The 19,539-nt window shown below is 41.0% G+C and overlaps 2 protein-coding genes across 3 annotated transcripts; both read left to right on the top strand.

The window, feature by feature from the left end:
* The first annotated feature begins 423 nt into the window (after positions 1 to 423).
* On the top strand, positions 424 to 9,395 carry LOC115050311 (moesin-like). 2 transcript variants are annotated; one of them, XM_029513152.1, is made up of 14 exons: positions 424 to 507; positions 1,256 to 1,339; positions 1,419 to 1,514; positions 1,697 to 1,819; positions 3,976 to 4,127; positions 4,230 to 4,313; positions 4,413 to 4,559; positions 5,109 to 5,205; positions 5,868 to 6,031; positions 6,176 to 6,306; positions 6,495 to 6,655; positions 7,029 to 7,121; positions 8,015 to 8,248; positions 9,231 to 9,395. In XM_029513152.1, exons 1-14 carry the CDS (start codon positions 424 to 426, stop codon positions 9,393 to 9,395), a joined length of 1,815 nt encoding a protein of 604 aa, XP_029369012.1. The 2 variants fall into 2 exon arrangements, with proteins under 2 accessions (XP_029369012.1, XP_029369013.1); XM_029513153.1 differs by lacking the exons at positions 424 to 507; positions 1,419 to 1,514; positions 1,697 to 1,819; positions 3,976 to 4,127 and having other exon boundaries at positions 1,281 to 1,339.
* Positions 9,396 to 10,541: 1,146 nt separating this feature from the next.
* Positions 10,542 to 19,278, top strand: LOC115050310 (progesterone receptor-like). The gene is made up of 9 exons (XM_029513151.1): positions 10,542 to 11,668; positions 12,624 to 12,760; positions 12,996 to 13,112; positions 13,474 to 13,596; positions 13,728 to 13,934; positions 14,328 to 14,472; positions 15,464 to 15,594; positions 15,737 to 15,888; positions 18,103 to 19,278. Exons 1-9 carry the CDS (start codon positions 10,911 to 10,913, stop codon positions 18,265 to 18,267), a joined length of 1,935 nt encoding a protein of 644 aa, XP_029369011.1. The 5' UTR covers positions 10,542 to 10,910; the 3' UTR covers positions 18,268 to 19,278.
* Positions 19,279 to 19,539: the final 261 nt, after the last annotated feature.

Below are 19,539 nucleotides of genomic sequence, written 5' to 3'. Positions count from 1 at the left end.
TGCTGGTTAAAGCCTTGTTAGCTGCCTGAAACACTCTCTTGTTTCAAACAGTTATTGATGGACCCATAACCAAGCACAAAATCACTGTATGATTAAAACATTAACTGGAAGGATTATTATATTAGCAGACTGTGTTGGCACCTTTACTGCAACTGGAAAATCGGTTGCTTTTGGTAACTGTTGGTTTCTGCCTCTTTCTCACTCCAGCTGGGCGACAAAGATTGTGTTTAGGTCCTCCCTGAATGGTGTAATATCAAAATCAGACAAAATAAGAAAAGTGGCCACAGAAGAAGAAGGCTGTTTGTCTAAAGTGTGTGGGCCTCGGGGTTGCCATTGGATTAACTCAGAGAGAAGTACTTGGGAAAAACACAATGGTCCATTCTCATTCAGTTTAATCCTTGTAGGTATTGCAAGCAGTTTCATATGACTCCGCAGAGAAAAGGCTTCTACAAGTACCTCTCAGAAGACTTGTTTCGACTAGAGATTAAAAAAATACAAATGTCAACCGTAAGTAACTATCTTAAATGGTATAGTTTCATTTTCACTGTCTTTCATGTTTGGTTGCAATGTTTAAATTGCAGTGGTTTAGCTAGGAATTTAGGCCAAGGCATTAGTCCAAAAACATGTTTTTGAGAAAAACATATGACGACCTTGCGCGGTTGCCATATGGTACTGATTTGTGATGTTTATAGTTCTGAATTTATTGTAGTGTTGTCACATTAGCTACATACACAAAACAAAAAGTTAAGTTTTCGCTTCTTGTTTTCATAAATATTCACTGGGTACTAAGGGAAAGCTGCCTTGCTTGTTAAGTTTCTTAAAACATGAGGGGTGAAGCAAAACAATTAGTCATCTGTGTTTACAAGTCAGTTGATTCCAAAAATTGCATATCTCTGTATCTGTATGGTTGTCATTGATTCCACCTTGACAATAATACTTATGCATCACCGAATGAACCCCATGTTCTCCGTTAAATCTAAAATATACTGTGGGCTTCATTTTTTGATTGTAGTCCCCACCAACCTCTTGCGATTGGATGCTCCTGGTTGAACAGAAGAATGTAAGGAACCCTCTTTTTGGTCATTTTGCTGTCAAAAAGCCAAGAAATTTTGCATTGTTTCCAAGAACAAAGTTATTAGAGAATTGGTAGCCCCCTTTTCCACTCACTTGTTGCTCTCCCTGATGTTTCTCCAGGAGTACAGATATACAGGGATATATTCCTCATGTATCTCAGTTTGTGTGTTTTCTTTGACAGATAAATGTTCGTGTTACAACTATGGATGCTGAGCTGGAGTTTGCCATCCTGCCCAGCACTACTGGCAAACAGCTTTTTGACCAGGTAGACAACCTGCATAACAGTCAAACAAGCTTTGACTTTGGCAGGAAGAAAATTATCATGTGCTTATTGATTTCTTTAGATAGTGAAGACAATTGGACTGAGGGAAACCTGGTTCTTTGGTCTCCAGTATCAAGACAGCAAAGGCTTCTCTACTTGGCTCAAGCTGAACAAGAGGGTGAGAAGGACATTTTTTTAGTTAGCTAAAATGCCACGATGGCATAACTTCACATACCTTATAAATAAATGAAAATGTAATCATCAACCTTGTTCTGGCAATGTCACCATATCACCCCAAGGAGGCTAATTACCTGTATGTCTTCTTTCTGGCATCCCAATACTTTTGGATGCTAATCCCAGGTGACGGCCCAGGACGTGCGAAGGGACAACCCATTGTTGATTAAGTTCAGGGCCAAGTTTTACCCTGAGGATGTTGCTGATGAGCTGATCCAAGAAGCAACACAGCGCCTCTTCTTTCTGCAGGTTAGACATGAGTGCTCATATATAAAATAGTAATAATAAGATACTGATGTTCTTCAGAGGAATCATGCTGTAAATATTCTTCCCTGGTAATAGGCTTGTAATAACGGACCTCTGAAATGAGTTTAATTAATTTTCAGAATTAAATTGAACCACTTTTCTTATTTTGATGCCATGCAAAAAATCCAAATTCCTAGAGTTACTGATATGGGCAGAACACAAGTTTTCTGGGCAGGTTGACCAATGTGGATATCACACTGTAAATAATGTTTTGTAATGCAAGTGCAGAACGTTTAGGTTGCAATGATAAATAATTAATCTCAATGTAAAAAACAATGTTTAAACCTATCTCAACAACCAATGAGAGTTCCCTGGTGAGTCAGTTGGTCTGGTTAACCCTTGCAAGTTTTCCATAAGGGATTACGCGCACAGAAAAATTGAATAAATAATACAATGTAGCAATAATAAATAATAAATGTCTGGCATGAAATGTGTGCGCAACAACAAAAAATATAATAGTAAAAGTGCAGGTATGGTATATGTGACCAACAGCTCTGTTACACCAAGTTTGTGCAGGGTTAGGGTTAGCCACATTTGGAGGCATGCTAATAGGTACAAAACTAGAAATTTCATAAAAAATGAAAAGAATTTTACAGACTTAAAAACAAAAATGTGCATCCCAAGGCCATTTTCAAAGGAAAATCAGCCCATAAACAGGATATTCAAAATTCTTCAAAAGAAATTTGAAGAATCAGGAGAGGTCAAGGAGAAAGAAAACTTATGAGAAATTTCGCAGAGTTTCTCCTTTAAGAGACCAGAAGAAGGGCCTGGCTTTTAATGGCTACAGGTGAAGTGCAGACAGGTTTCAAATTATAATGCTATTTCAAATGGAAAGCGCATGATTGGAAATGGTTCTGTTTTTCAGTATGATAATGATTCCAAGAACACTGATAATGCAGTGAAATTATATTTGGAGAGAAAAACAGCTGATAAGCCACTGACGGTCATTCACCGGCCTCCAGAGAGTCCAAACCTGAGTATTAAAGAAGAAATATGGGATCGCCCTGATGGAGACAGAAATAAAAGATCTAAAATTCAGGGAAGAGGCCTGGTATAATAAACTGGAAGATTTCTCCAGGCAAGTCTCTCCACAAGAGTTCAACATGTGATCAGCGCCAAGGGAGTTCACACTAAATACTTAATTTTGCGTGTAGAAGCCATCTGAATCTGAAAACTGTGTTTATTTGTTTTTATTTTGTCCAACTTCTGTTTGTATCTTAATAAAGAGACCAAAGAAATATGGATAGTCATTAAAACTTTGCTAAAACAGCAAAGCTAGTGGTGGCCTAAAACATTTGCAAACGTTTTGCACAGCAGCTCTGAAATCTGACACTGACTACGCAAGACAAAACATCAGAAGCCATAATGGTTTGAAACCACTAATTTAATCTTTACCAACAACGTAATCTGCTTTTAATGGTTGTTATATTTTCAGTTTAAACTCATCATCTTAAAACTAATTCATGACATAAACTCTCAAATAAATATAGTGAAGTGAATATCATGTTAACGAGAAAGTACATTTTTGCTCTCTGAAATGTGTAGTGGACATAGTAGCATAAAACAGAAATACTCAAGTAAAATACTGCTACCTCAGAGTTGAACACTACACTACTTGAACAAATGTACTTAGTGGCATTTTACAACTGACAGAACATTCATTGTCTCTCTGATGAGTCTGTCTATTACTGTGTATTAGGCAGTGCGGCGGCATAGCGGTTAGCGCTGTTGCCTCACAACAAGAAGGTTGTGGGTTCGTTTCCCTGGCCTGGGGCCTTTCTGTGCAGAGTTTGAATGTTCTCCCAGTGCCTGCGTAGGTTTCCACCCACCATCCAAAGACATCATGTTTGGGTTAACTGGTGACTCTAAACTGTCTGTAGGTCTGAGTGTGAGTGTGAGTGGTTGTTGGTCTCTGTCTGTCTCTGTGTGTTGGCCGTGATGGACCGCTGACCTGTCCAGGGTGACCCCACCCTCACCCAGAGTGAGCTGGGATTGGCTCCAGCACCCTGCAAACTGGAAACGGATAAGCGGTTGAAGATGAATGAATGAATGAATGAATGAATTACTGTGTGTGTTATACACTTTTTTCTATGTTTTAGGTAAAGGAGAGCATCCTAAATGATGACATATACTGTCCACCTGAGACTGCGGTGCTCTTGGCCTCGTATGCGGTTCAGGTAAAACATGGGGACTATAGGAAAGACTACCATGTACCGGGATACCTGACACGAGAGAAGATGCTGCCTCAGAGGTAGTGAGTCCTGTGCACATTATTGTTAACCAAAGGTCACCTTAATTCCAGTCTCTGTTGACTGAAATCTAACTGATACGTCCTCTCCAATAATAAATCGAGGGTTCTGGAGCAGCACAAGCTGAATAAGAATCAGTGGGAGGAAAGAATCCAGGTATGGCATCAAGAGCACAAGGGAATGCTGAGGTACTGAAACCTTGCTGGAAAACAATTATATACATACATATATATATATATATATATATATCTTGCAACAAAGTGTTCATTGAGTCGTTCGCCCCACAGAGAAGATGCCATGGTGGAGTACTTGAAGATAGCCCAGGACTTAGAGATGTATGGAGTCAACTACTTCAGCATTAAAAACAAGAAAGGATCAGAGCTGTGGTTGGGTGTGGACGCCCTGGGTCTCAATATCTATGACAAAAAAGACAAGTAGGTCACAATTTACAAATATCTATCACTAACATACTTAATTTGAATTAGTGCATACTCACTGTTGTGTGTTTGTGTTTTAGTCCTGCTTAACAGTTTGTTTGTTTGTTGGTTGGTTGGTCCACCACTTTGATCCAAACAACACCTCCAGAGGATACATTTCTGTGACGTCAGTGACTTTTTATCTAACATAATACAGAGGTTGACATTTTTGCTCTTGAGTGAATTGAAACAATTATTCAGGGGATTGCAAAGAAAAGCAGAACACTGTACATGGTCCACAAATTAAGTCTGTCCACCTTATGGTGTTCCCTTGACCTTTCCTGTAATGTCACCAGTAAGTCATAGTTTTCAAAAACCTGACATGTATTTATGATTCCCCAACGATGAATCCCAATAAAAATGGTGATGCCTAATTGTGTTTAGCATTGAACTCAGAGGACCACCTTCTCGCCATCACCCCATTTGAATTGTGTGTCAAGTACATGGTGACATCTGTTAGCTAAACTGAAAGCAACTATAACAGTAAACCATATGGATATTTTACAGGATGACCCCAAAGATTGGCTTCCCTTGGAGTGAGATCAGAAACATTTCCTTCAATGACAAGAAGTTCCTCATCAAGCCAATCGACAAGAAGGCTCCGGTATTCCATAACATAGTTATTAGTGATCCTTATTTGTGATCTGCAGCAGCTATAATATCTATGAAGCATATCATTGTATGAAATACAGAGCATATCCCTTCTGATGCCAGACCATATGACAAAAAAGTTTAGGTTGTAGGGAAATTGGTCAATCTTCCTTCATAGCAAAAGTCTGACAAACTGCCCCTCTGTTCAATTTGTGGTATGTTGAATTGGGGGATTAGTTTAGTTTAGCTCAACACATGTTTGTTTGTTGTTGGAATTAAATAGCAACTCCTTCCCCAGTTCTTAGGCATACTGCTTAGTACTAATCACCATAGTATTAACCATTTTTGGGAAAAAAAAAAACAGGAGGTATGAGTGAAACCTACAACCTTGTTAGTGGAAAGATTGCCAATTTTTTAAGTGCATAAATCACAACAAGCAGTGTAATGAGAGCAGCTGGTATGTGATTTCATTCACAAAACATGAGTTCAGCCTCTGCCGTCTGAGTACATGCTCAGACTTAAGGAATGCATCCAAAGGTTTAGGGGGGAAAAAATCAAATTTACCACAAAACTGAACTGTCCCGTTATTCTATTTAAGCCCAAACTTAAATGTAAAACTAATGGGAGGGTTATTATAAGTCATAAGTTGATCCCTCAGAGATTTTTGTGTTGCAGGACTTTGTTTTCTATGTACCACGTCTTCGCATCAACAAACGTATCCTGGCGTTGTGTATGGGGAATCATGACCTGTACATGCGCAGACGTAAACCTGACACCATTGAAGTGCAGCAGATGAAGGCCCAGGCCAGAGAGGAGAAGAACAAGAGGCAGATGGAAAGGTAAGGAAGGACGTAATGCAGGCTTCTTCACTGTATAGATAATTTTACAGTGTGTTCTCTCTGCTTTGAAAATGAACAATCAGAAGATAAAGTGTTTTTTGTGTTTTTTGTGTAATGTGTATTTATGCACAATTCTCCTGTCAGGGCTCTGCTTGAGAGTGAGAAAAAAAAGCGAGAAAACGCTGAGAAGGAAACAGAGAAGATTGCCCGTGAGACCATGGAGCTGATGCAGAGATTGAGACAGATTGAAGAGCAGACTAAGAGAGCTCAAGATGGTCTGACAACCTTCTGAATACAAATTTTTGATTTTCTTGAACTTTTTTTTTTCCCTGTTTAATGTTAAAAGAATGACTTTGTAATATTAATATTGTAACATTTTGTATGTTTGAAAACGTATGCTTTATGGGCTTGCCTATACATGTATGTTGGATGTTTCTGTACACCATGTTCACGTGTATTCTAGAGCTGGAGGAGCAGACTCGGAGAGCTCTTGAGCTGGAAAAGGAGAGGACAATAGCACAAGACGAGGCAGAGCGCCTAGAGAAGGATCGCAGAGCTGCAGTGGAAGCTAAAGCTGCCCTGCTCTCCCACTCTGAAACCCAGATCAAGAACCAGGAAACCTTAGTAATTATGCACAACACATTTTTATTTCATTATGTTGCTCTGGTGCCAACATTTTGCCTGACATTAGTTTGCATATATTATTTCTGTGATTAAGACCTCAATGTCTCAAAAGTCCAAAGCTAATTAGTGTTGCCATTACAACATACTTTAAATAATTCTCCTTGTTCGTGTAATTTTTCTTTATCAGAGAAATTGATATCGATTTTCAACTTGAAGTGATGAACCTCAGTCATGATGCTGCGTATCATCATATACATGCACACTCACAAACACAGACATATTTTTGTCAAGCTGCACACCCAGACAGAGCACAGTGACCTTATATCAGGAGCACTGTTAACTTTCTTTCCAATTTGTGTGCTTATGTGTACAGGCCACTGAGCTGGCAGAGCTTACTTCTAAGATCTCCCAGCTAGAAGATGCCAAGAAGAAAAAGGATGAGGAGGCAAAGAGATGGCAGAAAAGGGTGAGAATTAATAAAAGACACCATGAGAAAAGTACAATATGAGTCAAACACGAGCCAAAAGGAATGTCTGACTCTGTTAAGTGTTAGAGCCAGGTAAAATAGAAGCAAGGATCTGGAAAGGATGTGGAACCATTTCATTTAAAGTTTGATTCTGTTTTAGAGAGGGATGCGCTTTTCATTTTGGGGTTTATTGTTTTATGACCAATTAATCATGTACAGTGTCGGAACAAGTTACTTTCCGTTAGATTTTTTTATTGTTGGAACAGATCACGTGTGCAGGATAGTTTGGGAGGGCAGCATTTTTCAAATCAAGTCTCTTGATTTACAAATGACAACAATAAAAAGCTAAAATTGTGGCAAGTGAAAAGATTCAGTTAGATTTTGGTCTCAAAAAGTTGCAAAATGTATCTCAGGTATAGAAAGCATTTTGTCAGAAAAGTTTCCCAAGTTTCATATTATGCATTTTAATCTCAGAATTAAATTTGGTAGATTGGCAACACGGTGGTTAGTGCTGTTGCCTAACAAGAAGATCGCGTGTTTTGTTCCTAGGCCTGGGGCCTTTCTATGCAGAGTTTGTATGTTCTCCCTGTGCTTTCGTGGGTTTCTTCCAGCTGCCCAAAGACATCAAGGACAGGGCACATGTTTTAATTGGTGACTCAAAATTGCCTTAAACTAGTGTGAGTGGTTGTTGGTCTCTGTCTGTCTCTGTGTGTTGGCCCTGTGATGGACTGGCGACCTGTCCGGGGTGACCCCGCACTCACCTAATGTTAGGTCGGATATGCAACAGCACCCCCCCGTGACCCCCAGAAACGAATGATCACATTAATTAATTAATGAATTTGGTAGCTTATTTGCAAGCACAGTGCTTCATTACAAGTGCTGTGTGTTGACAGGCGATGATGGTGGAAGCTGATTTAGAGCGAACCAAAGATGAGCTGAAGACTAAACTCATTGGTGTCCACATTCAAGATACAGTCCACTCCCACATGCATGAGCACGATGAAACAGATGAGAGCAACGCAGAGGCAAGCGCTGAGCTGACTTCTCCAGGTATGGTCCGAGATCGCAGTGAGGAAGAAAGGGTTACAGAAGCCCAGAAGAACCAGAGGCTGCAGAAAAACCTCAAGGTGAGAATAAGTGAATGTAGAGAAATGTCTCATTGTATTAATTTAGTTCTTTTGTACTCCCTTTAGGTAAGAGGTTATATTCTGCTGGAGATTTGCAATCCTGGAGGACTCCTTAAGCTTTTAAGAGTGCTGACAAACAAATCCCCAAAAGCCTGATTTAAATTCAAAGGTTGAGTGAATAATGTATTCTTTAAATTAGAAACAGTCACTCTGAATACTGAGTGTCTTACTCTTACTCTAATGGCCCCACTGAGATGAAATTCAATGAAAATAAACACCCATCATCTCACTTAAACTAAAATGTGTTTGCATTTTCAGCCATAGCATTTGGAAGATCCATCACCTCGACCACCTGGATCATTTGGCATTAGCAATTTTAAACTAAATGTCTCAACTGTGTATGTATGAAGCAAATGGGCATACGATCATTACGATATCACTCAAAGCGCCACTCTAACTAACTAACTTCACCCTCACAGAGGCCATAGTCTGGCTGACAATATGTGTTTTGATTATTACTTCTGACCGTATCCCTGTTTTCTTGAGAAGACATAGGTTTAATAAGGAGTGGAGAGGACTGCTGAGTGACAGTCAGCTGTAGTAGCTGCCACTCACTTGTCACTCTTTTGACAACATGTGGGTTGAAAACAACATTATTACTGCTGTTGTGTCGTTGAAGGTTTTTAAGTGTTTTGATACATTAACTGTTTCGCCTGTTGACACAGTCATTTGGAGGTTTTGAGTCTGCTGTTATGTTGGCAAACTTGGCTGCTATTAGTAAAATTGCTAAATAAATTACAAAGAACTCAGTGCATTGAATAATTAAACATTTGTGCAGGTGCATTATCAGTCTCCTGGTTTGATGCAAATTGCAGATTGCATATAGATGATGAGATGGGATGAGGAAAGAAGTGAGGGGTGCAGCTCCTGAATCGTCTTGTAAAGATTCTCAGAAACTGTGTGTTTCTGTTCTTTTTTGCAGTTTCTGAGCTCTGAGCTGGCTGGAGCGGTAGATGAGAGCAAAAAGACTCCCAATGACCTGATTCATGCTGAAAATGTGAAGGCAGGGCGGGACAAATACAAGACCCTACGTCAGATTCGTCAGGGCAACACAAAGCAACGCATTGATGAATTTGAGTCCATGTGAGACGGTCTGCTCAGACAGAAAGCAAGAAAAGGATTGATGATAAATTGGACACCTTTTGAGATTTTAGTGGTGTCGATGAAAAGATAGTAAATTAACCCAAAGGTGAATATGAAAGATAATAATTCAATACTGTGCTCTGATAAGATAAAATACCAGCTCTCCTTGGACAGGCATCCTGAATTTAAATGAACAATAAAACAAAAACAAAAACAAACAAAAAAAAAATCCAACATATTATTAGTTAAGCTCAGTGCTGCAACTATATGAGAGTAAAGTGTAGGGGCTTGTTTATGAAGTTCTGTTCTTTACACACATTTTAAATTTCAACATCTGATGAAAGCCTTGTTAATACTGATTCATGAAAGCAATGGCACTTAGGGCATTTGTTACTACTCCAAATAAATGTTAAATTCTCAATAATTACAAGACAAAAATAAACAGAAACACAATGCCTATGGGTTGGGTGTGAATGCTTGGGTCTTATGTTTATGAGTGAGCAACACCTTTGGTATGCCCAATGAGTAAATAAAAAGGTGTAATTAATAGAAGACAGTTATCGCATACAAATAGAAGTTTGTCTATCAACTGTAAGTAACTGAAAATAAAAGCCCTGACAGTGATGTTGCAGACACATTCAACAGTCCCCCATTTCACTGCTTCAGCTGCAGACACATCCCAGCAACACAAGACTTGCCACTTTCTCAAGTGTCATTCAACCACAAGATGCACAGAAACACACCTAGGATTAGAAGACATTGGATTTGTTCCTCTAGATGTCTGCGCCATTTCTTCTTCGCAGGCTCGTCTACGCTCGCGCTCGTTAGGCTGCTGACTGCTCATTCGTTCAGTTCTTTCGAAGAATAAACGCATGACCTACAATCAGGTGCTCTCTAAACAATCCCTGTAATTAATATAGAGCCATTTTTCTGCCCTGAATGACAATATTGAGTTGTGGAGCAAAGTAAAATAATAGGATGTAATAAATGGACGTGGCCGTGGTCCGAGAAGAGGTGGTAGCCGTCACGCATAATTGTGGCCAAACATTGTAAATGTAACTTTAATCCTAAGAGACGCCAGTCTCGCGAGACCTGTCTTTAAAGTTTGCAGTGAAAAAAACAGTTGGCTGTTTGGATATGTTGCGTTCAGGGTCAGTCGTGGTTCGTGTTTGGCCTGAACTGTCTCAGGTACGGATTCCCACTCAGTAAACTAACTTTGTAACTTTGGAATAGTTAGGGGGGGGGGGGAGTTCGCTCACTCCCCTCACTTTGGGAGCAGCCCGACGGGACGTCCCTACCCAGCAGCCGCTTACGTCCGTGTGACTGATGTGAGTTTGTCCTGCTGGAGACATATGAGCCCCATTTGTAGGCGTATTTCTCGCCTGGAGTGTGTTGTTTTGTATGTGCAGCCAGTCAGTCGCTCCAACTCCTGCTACGGCAGCAGACCGCAACGTTTTCACCAGAGCTGCACCATACGTTTTTTTTTTTAATAAAGAAAAAACGTCCAAAGTCTTTAACGATGAATGAGAGGGATTGTTTGGACGCGCACGCTTGTCCGACCACCGCTGAACTCTGTAAGGCAGTGTCAGTGTCTTTGGGTCTGGACTTGGTGTCTTCTCCGCTCCAGAGCGCCAACGTTTGCCTCGCCGACCCTGCTGCTGCCGCGGGGAGCAGTTCCCGAGGATTTCCGGCGACAGGGGCTGCTGCCGGCATGAGCTCCGAGGGCAGCCGGAGAGATGAGGACTTTGGAGAAGTGTGCCACGGCCTGCAGCAGGTGAGCTGCATGGATCTGCTCCGAGCGGGCGACACGAACGGCGCGCACACCGCGACGCGCGGCCCAGCCATATCCAGATATGTGTGCCAAGAATCGAACTTGTTCATCAACTCGCCGGCGGAGCCTCCCGCGTCCTCTCAGGTAGATGAGCTCTCACATTTGAAGCCGTACCCCGCTTTCTCCGCCGGGCCGAACCTGTACAGAGAGCCGAACCAGGCTGCTTGGTGCGGTGACGAGCGCACCTACGGCGGCCGGCCGGAGCCAGAGAGAGGTGGACCCAGCGGGCACAATTTAGTGTGTAGATATTACAACTGTGGGCAAACCCCGCAGTGGCAAGAATGTCACTGTGTGTTGTACAACAGAGGTGAGCAGCGGGGTGAAGCTGGCATCCGAGCAGCGATGACACAAGACTACGGCCAAGGGGAAAGTGCATTTACTCAAGGTCAGGGCACTATCAAGACTGAACCCTCAGTCTGGGTGGATTGCGCAAAACGCAGTTTCAGGTAATCAATTTAATGAAATCAATGATTCTGTTTGTTTTTTGTTTTTTGTTTTACTGGCATCAGGTTAGTAGCAAGTTTGAGCCGGTACACCATCAAAAAGATAAAAGATAAAAAAGATTAAAAAAAAACAAAAAAAAAAAAAAACATTTATTTTTCACCGGGGCTGTTTGTCTTACCAGCTGCGATAAAAATCATTCCTAGATTATTTTGCACTTTTCAGTTTAATCTTCATCATATAAGATACAAAACGACAGCTGAAGCCTGAGCATCATGCCTGGTGTCCACGATTATATCCACAACCAAGCTTTAAACATGCTTCTAAAGAGGTGTTGCATTGTTGACAACATTGTTAACACTTATTAAATAAAATGAAGCGGTAAGCATGATAACTATGTAAGAAAAATCCTATCTTGTCCCTTGCTGTGACCTGCATGTATCCATTCTCTGTTCCTGCCTTGTATCAACATAAATCATTTGTGCCCTAACAGTCCCATGTGCTCCCCCTGGTCTGAATCAGAGGTCATCCAGCCCCCAACTTTGCAGAACTTTCCTTATTTGTGCTATGACTGCCGATGCAAAACATTAGTTAAAATATCAGTGCCACTATAAACACGAGATACAGCACCTGTTGCTGATAATGTACTTGGAGTAGAAGACATTTATGTTTATTTCCACATATTGATACCTAGGAAAGACTAAATCTGGAATTCTTTAATTATACTTATATTTTAACTAGCTTTGTTTGACAAATTAGCAGTTATAAGATCTGATGTAACTGGATGCAGGGACATAGTGCCCATCGTCACAGGACAGGCAGCCTTCAGGTGTTAGTAACTGTTTGACTGTCCGTCCTCATTTTTGACAGGCGTGTTGTTCGGTGGAAGTGATAAAATGCTTTCAAAATGCCTCACTGGTGACTGTACTTACTTTTCTTGCGTGTGTGTATATTGTCCAGGCATGATGGTCTATTTCCAAGTGTGTACCTCTCAGAAAGGAGAGTGTGTCAGGTGTGTGGTGATGATGCCTCAGGTTGTCACTATGGAGCAGTCACCTGTGGCAGCTGCAAAGTCTTCTTCAAGAGGGCTGCTGCAGGTGGGTGTGACTCACACACACACACACGACAGTGGTGCACTTTCACAATTACGCATCCGCTGATTTAATTTCTTACCCACTCACTCTGCTCTTGCAGGCAGGGCACAGTGACCTGACATTGTAGGGGCAAATTATTTGTTATCAGTAAACACCCACATATCGTTGCTATGAATGGAAGCTGCTGCATTGTTGAATTCACTCGCCCTGATCCGCCAGGACTTTTGTGTGCCTCTAGGTAAGCAGAACCACCTGTGCGCCAGCAGGAACGATTGCACCATTGACAAACTGAGGCGGAAAAACTGTGCCTCATGCCGTCTAAAGAGGTGCTTCATGTCTGGAATGAGCCTTAAAGGTGAGGGATTACAGGGGAACAGAAAGTGAGAGTCAGAGAGGAAAGTATGAGGGGTGTGCACTTGGAAATCGGTGTCAGGAAGGTCAGATAGAACTTACTAATCAGATGTTCTGGTTTAGATATAGTCTAACAAATCCGTTTTGCAAAGACCAAAAAGTATTTCTTTTTTGTCAAGCAGCCAATGATAAAAACGGTTTCCACGTGGTTAGAACAAGCAACAATCATTAAGCAAATCCCTCTAATTGTTGCTGTATTTACTTAACTTTTCCATGAACTATCTATTGTGCAATTATCAAAATAAACAACATGAAATTGCAGCTTCTTGTATTCCTTCTTCTTTGTTGTGTCTGGTGGCTTCTAGGCCGTAAGATGAAGGGAGCTGGACAGATGAGGAACAGGGAGGAAGACCTGGCTTCAGCTGCCTGGGGAACAGGAAAGAGGGATGTGATGTTGGAGCCTGGGAATGCTGCTGCTCGGTCTCTAGGTGGAGAGGACTGAAACACAAACTCAACTTCCATACTCATTCAATACTCATCTAATTTTAATCATAAAAAAATGACTTGATTTTCTTTTTGACTGACTGGTTTGTGCATGATTGTGTTGGTCAATCCTCAGCCACATCCCCAGGCCTGGCTCTGGGCATACCCACAACTCGTTCCTGCCAATCCCTCCTCAGCACCTTGCAGGCCATTGAGCCAGCCATGGTCAACGCCGGACACGACCCGGCCCAGCCAGACAGCCCTGGATCCTTGCTCACCAGCCTCAATGAGCTCGGTGAAAGACAGCTGGTAACTGTGGTCCGTTGGGCCAAGGCAATACCAGGTAAAGAAGTTTGGGGCCGAGCCAACATACTGTAAACCACTTCATGTTATATGTGGCTGTTCTTGCCAAGATGAGAGCAGTACAACTGCAGTAAATTACTGGAAACTTGATAAGAGGCCTTTGGCACAATTTTTGGCCAGCATTGGCCAGTAACAGCATGTTGAAGCAGCAAAGCCTGTTTAAATGTCAGCCACTAGAGGGTGATGTGCTCATATTCTAACAGTGTTACAGTCTTGATATGGCAAGCAATGAATTCATGCAGTGTAATTTCTGTAGTTAAAAGTCAATTCATTTATTGAAATCACACTGTGTGATTTTCTATCATGATTTTTTTTTTTTTTTTATCGCTTTCATGTGAGGAAGCAGCAGGTAAAAAATTAATGCTCTTAACAGGTTTTCGTGATCTGCATGTGGATGATCAGATGTCAGTGATCCAGTTGTCATGGATGGGGGTGATGGTGTTGGCTCTGGGATGGAGGTCCTACAAACTGACTAACAGCTCCATGCTCTACTTTGCTCCAGACCTGGTCTTCAATGAGTAAGTTGTTTATCCTACGCAATCAAAGATCCAACACTGCTTTAAGCAAAGTTAATAAAAGTTTTCTCAGACCTGCCAAGATTTCTTTAACAAGAACAACAAGTTCGTCTGGACCCAAAGAGCTGTCATGTTTATTGTGACACTGGGTTTGTTATGATATGGGATTTCACATGTCATCATGCTTGGAAAGCAAGACACAGTGGGATACGAGCTTCAGAGAATGGAAAACTGAAAAATCACACTAAGAATGAATTGTTTTTTAACGCGAGACAGTGAACAAGCCTGTTCTGTTCTTTCAATTTGAGGCATGTGGCCGCAGAGGGATCACCTCAGATGATTTATTCCGTTTTATCTTTACCTAACCAGTCATCAGTCCCTCTACAGCATTGAGTTGTGTTCTTTTTCTTTCTTTTACTTTGACAAGTTTGAATTCGCCCTCCAACTTTCCTTCATCTTCTAATTTTTCTGACATTTCCACTCTTGTCTTTTTTCTTTTTATTTGTACTTTTAATAACTTAGCACAAAGTTCATAAAAGAAATCTCAGTGCATCAAAGCGTATATGTAAATAAAAATCCCATAGGCTCTTATCAGTAAATTGTCCTCGAATGTCGCAGTCTGCGTTGCTCAGAATGATAAAGTCAGACACTGGGCCTCGTTGCTTGCCTCATATTTTCTGCAGCATTAGCAAAACACTTATTCTGTCTGCATTAGCCCTCTGTCACTCTAGTGTGGCACTTCTGACCTGCATGGTAATGGATACGCCTGCCCTTGTTGCTGACCCTCATTTTTCTCAGCTTCTCTCTCATTCTCTTTCTATTATCCATCTCGCTAATTTTTCCTCACCTCTGCTGCATTCTCCTCTTTTTCATCCACTCTTGTTTCTGCCACCATTAATTGTCTTTCTCCTTTCAATATTTCTCTCAGACTGACACTCCCTTGCTTCTCACTTCACCTTTTCTCTCACCTTGTGTCACCATCTCCTCCGTTCAGCCAGCGGATGCAGGTGTCTAGTATGTATGAACACTGTGTGAGGATGAAGCTGCTCTCCCAAAGGTTCTGCATGCTGAATGTCACCCAAGAGGAATTCCTCTGCATGAAGGCCCTGGTCCTCTTCAGCATTGGTGAGTCAGCTTCAGACAATGCTTAAAAAAATTGCTCCCAAGTGAAATATGACTATAATAGATTGCAGCCATACTTCAGGGAACTGTTGGGATGGATAAAGTCTGTGAGAGTTACTGTTGTGTTCTGACTTTGTGGTCACAGTGCCAATGGAAGGACTGAAGAGCCAACGCTGTTTTGATGAACTGCGGACCTCCTACATCAAGGAGCTGGACCGTTTGGCCAGCCACAGTGGAGAGACCACCCGTACACAGAGACTGTTTCAGCTCACACAGCTGCTGGACTACCTCCAGTCGGTAATACACACAACTCCATTTCACATCTGACTCTGAACCAGAGAAGAGATCCCATTTTAGTTAATGCCAGAGAACCACTTGAGCGAGGAATAGTGTAGATCAAAGTACATAAACGCTATATCTGGCTTACAACGGTGCAGTGTTGGCTTTTTAACAGGTTTTTAACCTGTAACAGTTTTCTTTGATAATTTCATGGCTTGGTCACTTAAGCTGAGGTTATGCTTTTAACATTTCAAATTTAAGCAAGACTCTATTTGTGGCCTGTTTTAGACACACCTATGTAAGCTGGAAATGAATCCAGACAAAATAATTCACTAGTAGTTTAAACTTTTAGTTCTTTACACACACCATTGGGTCTTATGACCCCTTTTTCAAAATCCCAAAGCTGGCTGCTTATTACTAGGCAGAATGATAGTCACCCTCTGATGGTAGCATTGCTCCTTCCAAACTAACTGGAATTCTCTATTTGGAAAATGACTAAAATCCACATTGAGTATAAATGCAAAGCATAATAAAACCAGTGGCTGCAGCCTGTGCCTCCAGTCCAAACTGCACCACCTACAGTATCAGCAAAAAATAAAAGCATAAATTAAACAACGAAATAAATACGACATGGAGCAGGACGATCGGCAGACGAAAACACCTACATACCAAGAAAAATAGCAGCTTCTGAGGAGTTAGTACTTGTTCCTGCTGCAGGCAACTCCTTTCATGCCTGTGACTACACATACTGCTGTGTTTTGGGTTTAATACTTAACATCCAAACCCACAAAGTCTGTAAATTGCTAACCACACTTAACCTGCTCAGTCATTGTGTTTTCTGTGTCCTTCATAACTGTCTTCTTTGTTACTTTGAGTGGTGGAGGATGGAGCCCTCACCAGACTTTAAATTGAAGTAATACAAAGTTGTCATTTAATATTTGCACTCAAGAAGTGTGTGTTAAAGACATAAATTATACATTACACACAACTTCTTTTTCACTACACCGCAGCACTGGGTTGTCCCTGTAGAAGCCTAATGTAAAGCCCGAGTAACAGCATCTACCATGTGCTGTTTTATAGCCACAAGGTGAACTGCATTTATGCACAATTAATATCTACTGGAGCATCGTCCTTCCTTTCTTGAATGGGTCTTGTATGGTGTTATAATTATACGATGGTATTTGTAAGTATAGGTTGTAAGAAATGTATATGAACGTAATACATAGATATATTAAAATATAGTATAATAGGAATATATCGCAAAATCAAAACAACTGCAGATATAAAAACCATCTCCAGAAAATGCAATAAAACAGCAACACCTGGATTTCCAATAACTCGAAGGTCAGAGTATACCTAAACTACCTATACTGAAGAGTGTCAAGTATGGCTTTAGGTTGCCACATTGAAGGCTTACAGCACATATTTTCTGTCATCCATCCACTTATTTTCCTCCTGCTTCAGGCATATTTGCACCTGTGCAGCCAAGCTCAAGAAAGTCACCAAGACAATAAAGTGTGATTCGAGATCTTTAATTTAAACAGCGTATTAAATGTATGGCTGTCTGAGATTTTGGATATTTCTGACTGTCTCTCAAAGCTGTAGAGGCTTATAGTAAACATCTAAACATTTGTGACTGTAAAAAGTAGCATTATATGGTAAGCTTTTTGTCTTTTTTTTTTTAAGAGGTGGGGGGTTTGAAAATGAGTAAAGCTAGTTGGTTCATCTGCAGCCACTAGAGGGTATTGATGCTCTTTTACCTTCCTTTTAACTTATAATAGTAACTGCTGGGAACGTTTAGTTGTCAAAGGAAAAACTCCTGACTGTTTTGCGCCACACAGCTGAAGTGCAGCACTTTCAGCCCAATGTCGTTCAGTGTAGATTTGTTCTTAAAGGCTTAGCTTTGTCTCTGTCACACTCACATCTCAGATCTTTTAATGCCCCACAAGCTGGAGGGCAGCCAGGGATTGTCATCTTGCAGGGCCGTTTAGGCAGAAGACCTGACTTGATGAAGTATTTGCAGTTCAGACACTGCCTGCGGAGCTTAGACGTTCTCAATGTATGTCATCTTTTCAAACCACTTCTCAATGGTGGTGTCAAAAGACAGGCTTCAGTGTCATTTGTTATTCCCTGCAGGCTTTGTCCTTTGTACACATTTAAGTGCAACACCTTAGTTAACAATAATCTCTGAATTTATTTTCCTCTGTCTACCTCGCTGTCTCTTCGTCTCAGATTGTGAGGAAGTTACACCAGTTCACCTATGATCTGTTCATCGAAGCTCAGTCCCTGCAGACATGTGTCAACTTCCCAGAGATGATCTCAGAGATTGTGAGTGTTCATGTGCCCAAGATCCTCTCCGGCATGGTCAAGCCCCTCCTTTTCCACAAACCAGTCTAGAGAGTCACTTGGGCTCTGGCACCCAGTCCTTCATCTATTTCTGGTAAAGATGAAGTGGCTGGAGAGGGTCTATGATTTTATGAGGTGAAAGATGTATAACCCCTTCTGTACCTGCAGTGTGAGAGTGGGGGACGGTGAGTGGATATTAACAAAAGCAAATGCAGCACATTCTTCCAGTCTAGTGTAATCTTCTTGCATCATCTCTGTCCTTCTTCCTGCCTGTTCTCTGTATCATGCACACCAAATGTTTCTGGAGCTGATTAAAACACTTTTTAGCATGCATTCCTAAACACAAACCCATGAGCTGCCAATGAGCCCAGCATGTAGACTTCCTCAACCCTTTGTTCAGATTGTGACAAGAGGTAATATTTCATTTTGAGAGGTATGACAGTAGCAAGAAAAATATATTTGCTGAGTTCACATCACCATAGCCTGACTGTGAGTGTAATCGCTTGACATTTGGACTGGAATTTTTTTTTTTTTTTTCCCCCCACAATGAATGTTGTTGTGTGCACCTGGGATGAACAAAGTCAATGAGTGACAGTTAATAAATGGTTGTGGCATGCATGCTAAGAAGCAGAGCTGTCTCGCCTTAAGGCAGATGGAATGATTGCTGAAAACAGTTTTCATCCGTGGAAATAATAGTCTACTAACAGTTTTAGACTTCACTAAAATGAATGCACTTTGTTGCACTTAGCTGCAAAGTGACCGTCAATTTTAAATGTAAATATATTTATGAACATTTTGATGTCAAAAGGTCACACCAAAAACAATGATTAGAAATAATTGAATGAAATACATGAAGTACTCAAACCAATGGACTAATAATGTTATATAAGTTTGCTATATCAGGCTGGACATTTCATACTGTTGTAACTTTTCTAAAGTTTCTTAAAGTGTTCTTTGCATATGCTCTGTTGTGTATTGTTATGTATTTGTAGCTTTTGACAGTTGTCAAGAATTTGCTCATATCCAGCTAAATATGGAATAAAACTGAAGCATGAGTCTGCATCCACTGGCTGATAATGAGCCACTGTTGACATGATAGGTTGAGTGCACACAGACATTGACATAGTCATCTTCTCGTCTTTACTCCATCGGAAAGATTTGTGTCAGTCTGCATTATGTCAAAACTCGACCGTCCCACACAGTCAGGACATGTCACTGAATCAATCGGAGAAGGCCGGCGTGATTTCTTTCATGTGTTTATCCTGAAAGAAAGAAAACACGTTCTGATCTGAAATGGCTGCCTGTTGTTCTACCACCATCTAG

Source organism: Echeneis naucrates, chromosome 10 (genome assembly GCF_900963305.1).
Source record: "Echeneis naucrates chromosome 10, fEcheNa1.1, whole genome shotgun sequence".
In the NCBI taxonomy this organism is placed as follows: domain Eukaryota; kingdom Metazoa; phylum Chordata; class Actinopteri; order Carangiformes; family Echeneidae; genus Echeneis; species Echeneis naucrates.
The sequence above is the reverse complement of the archived record's forward strand: the minus strand, read 5'-3'. Positions and strand labels throughout refer to the sequence as shown.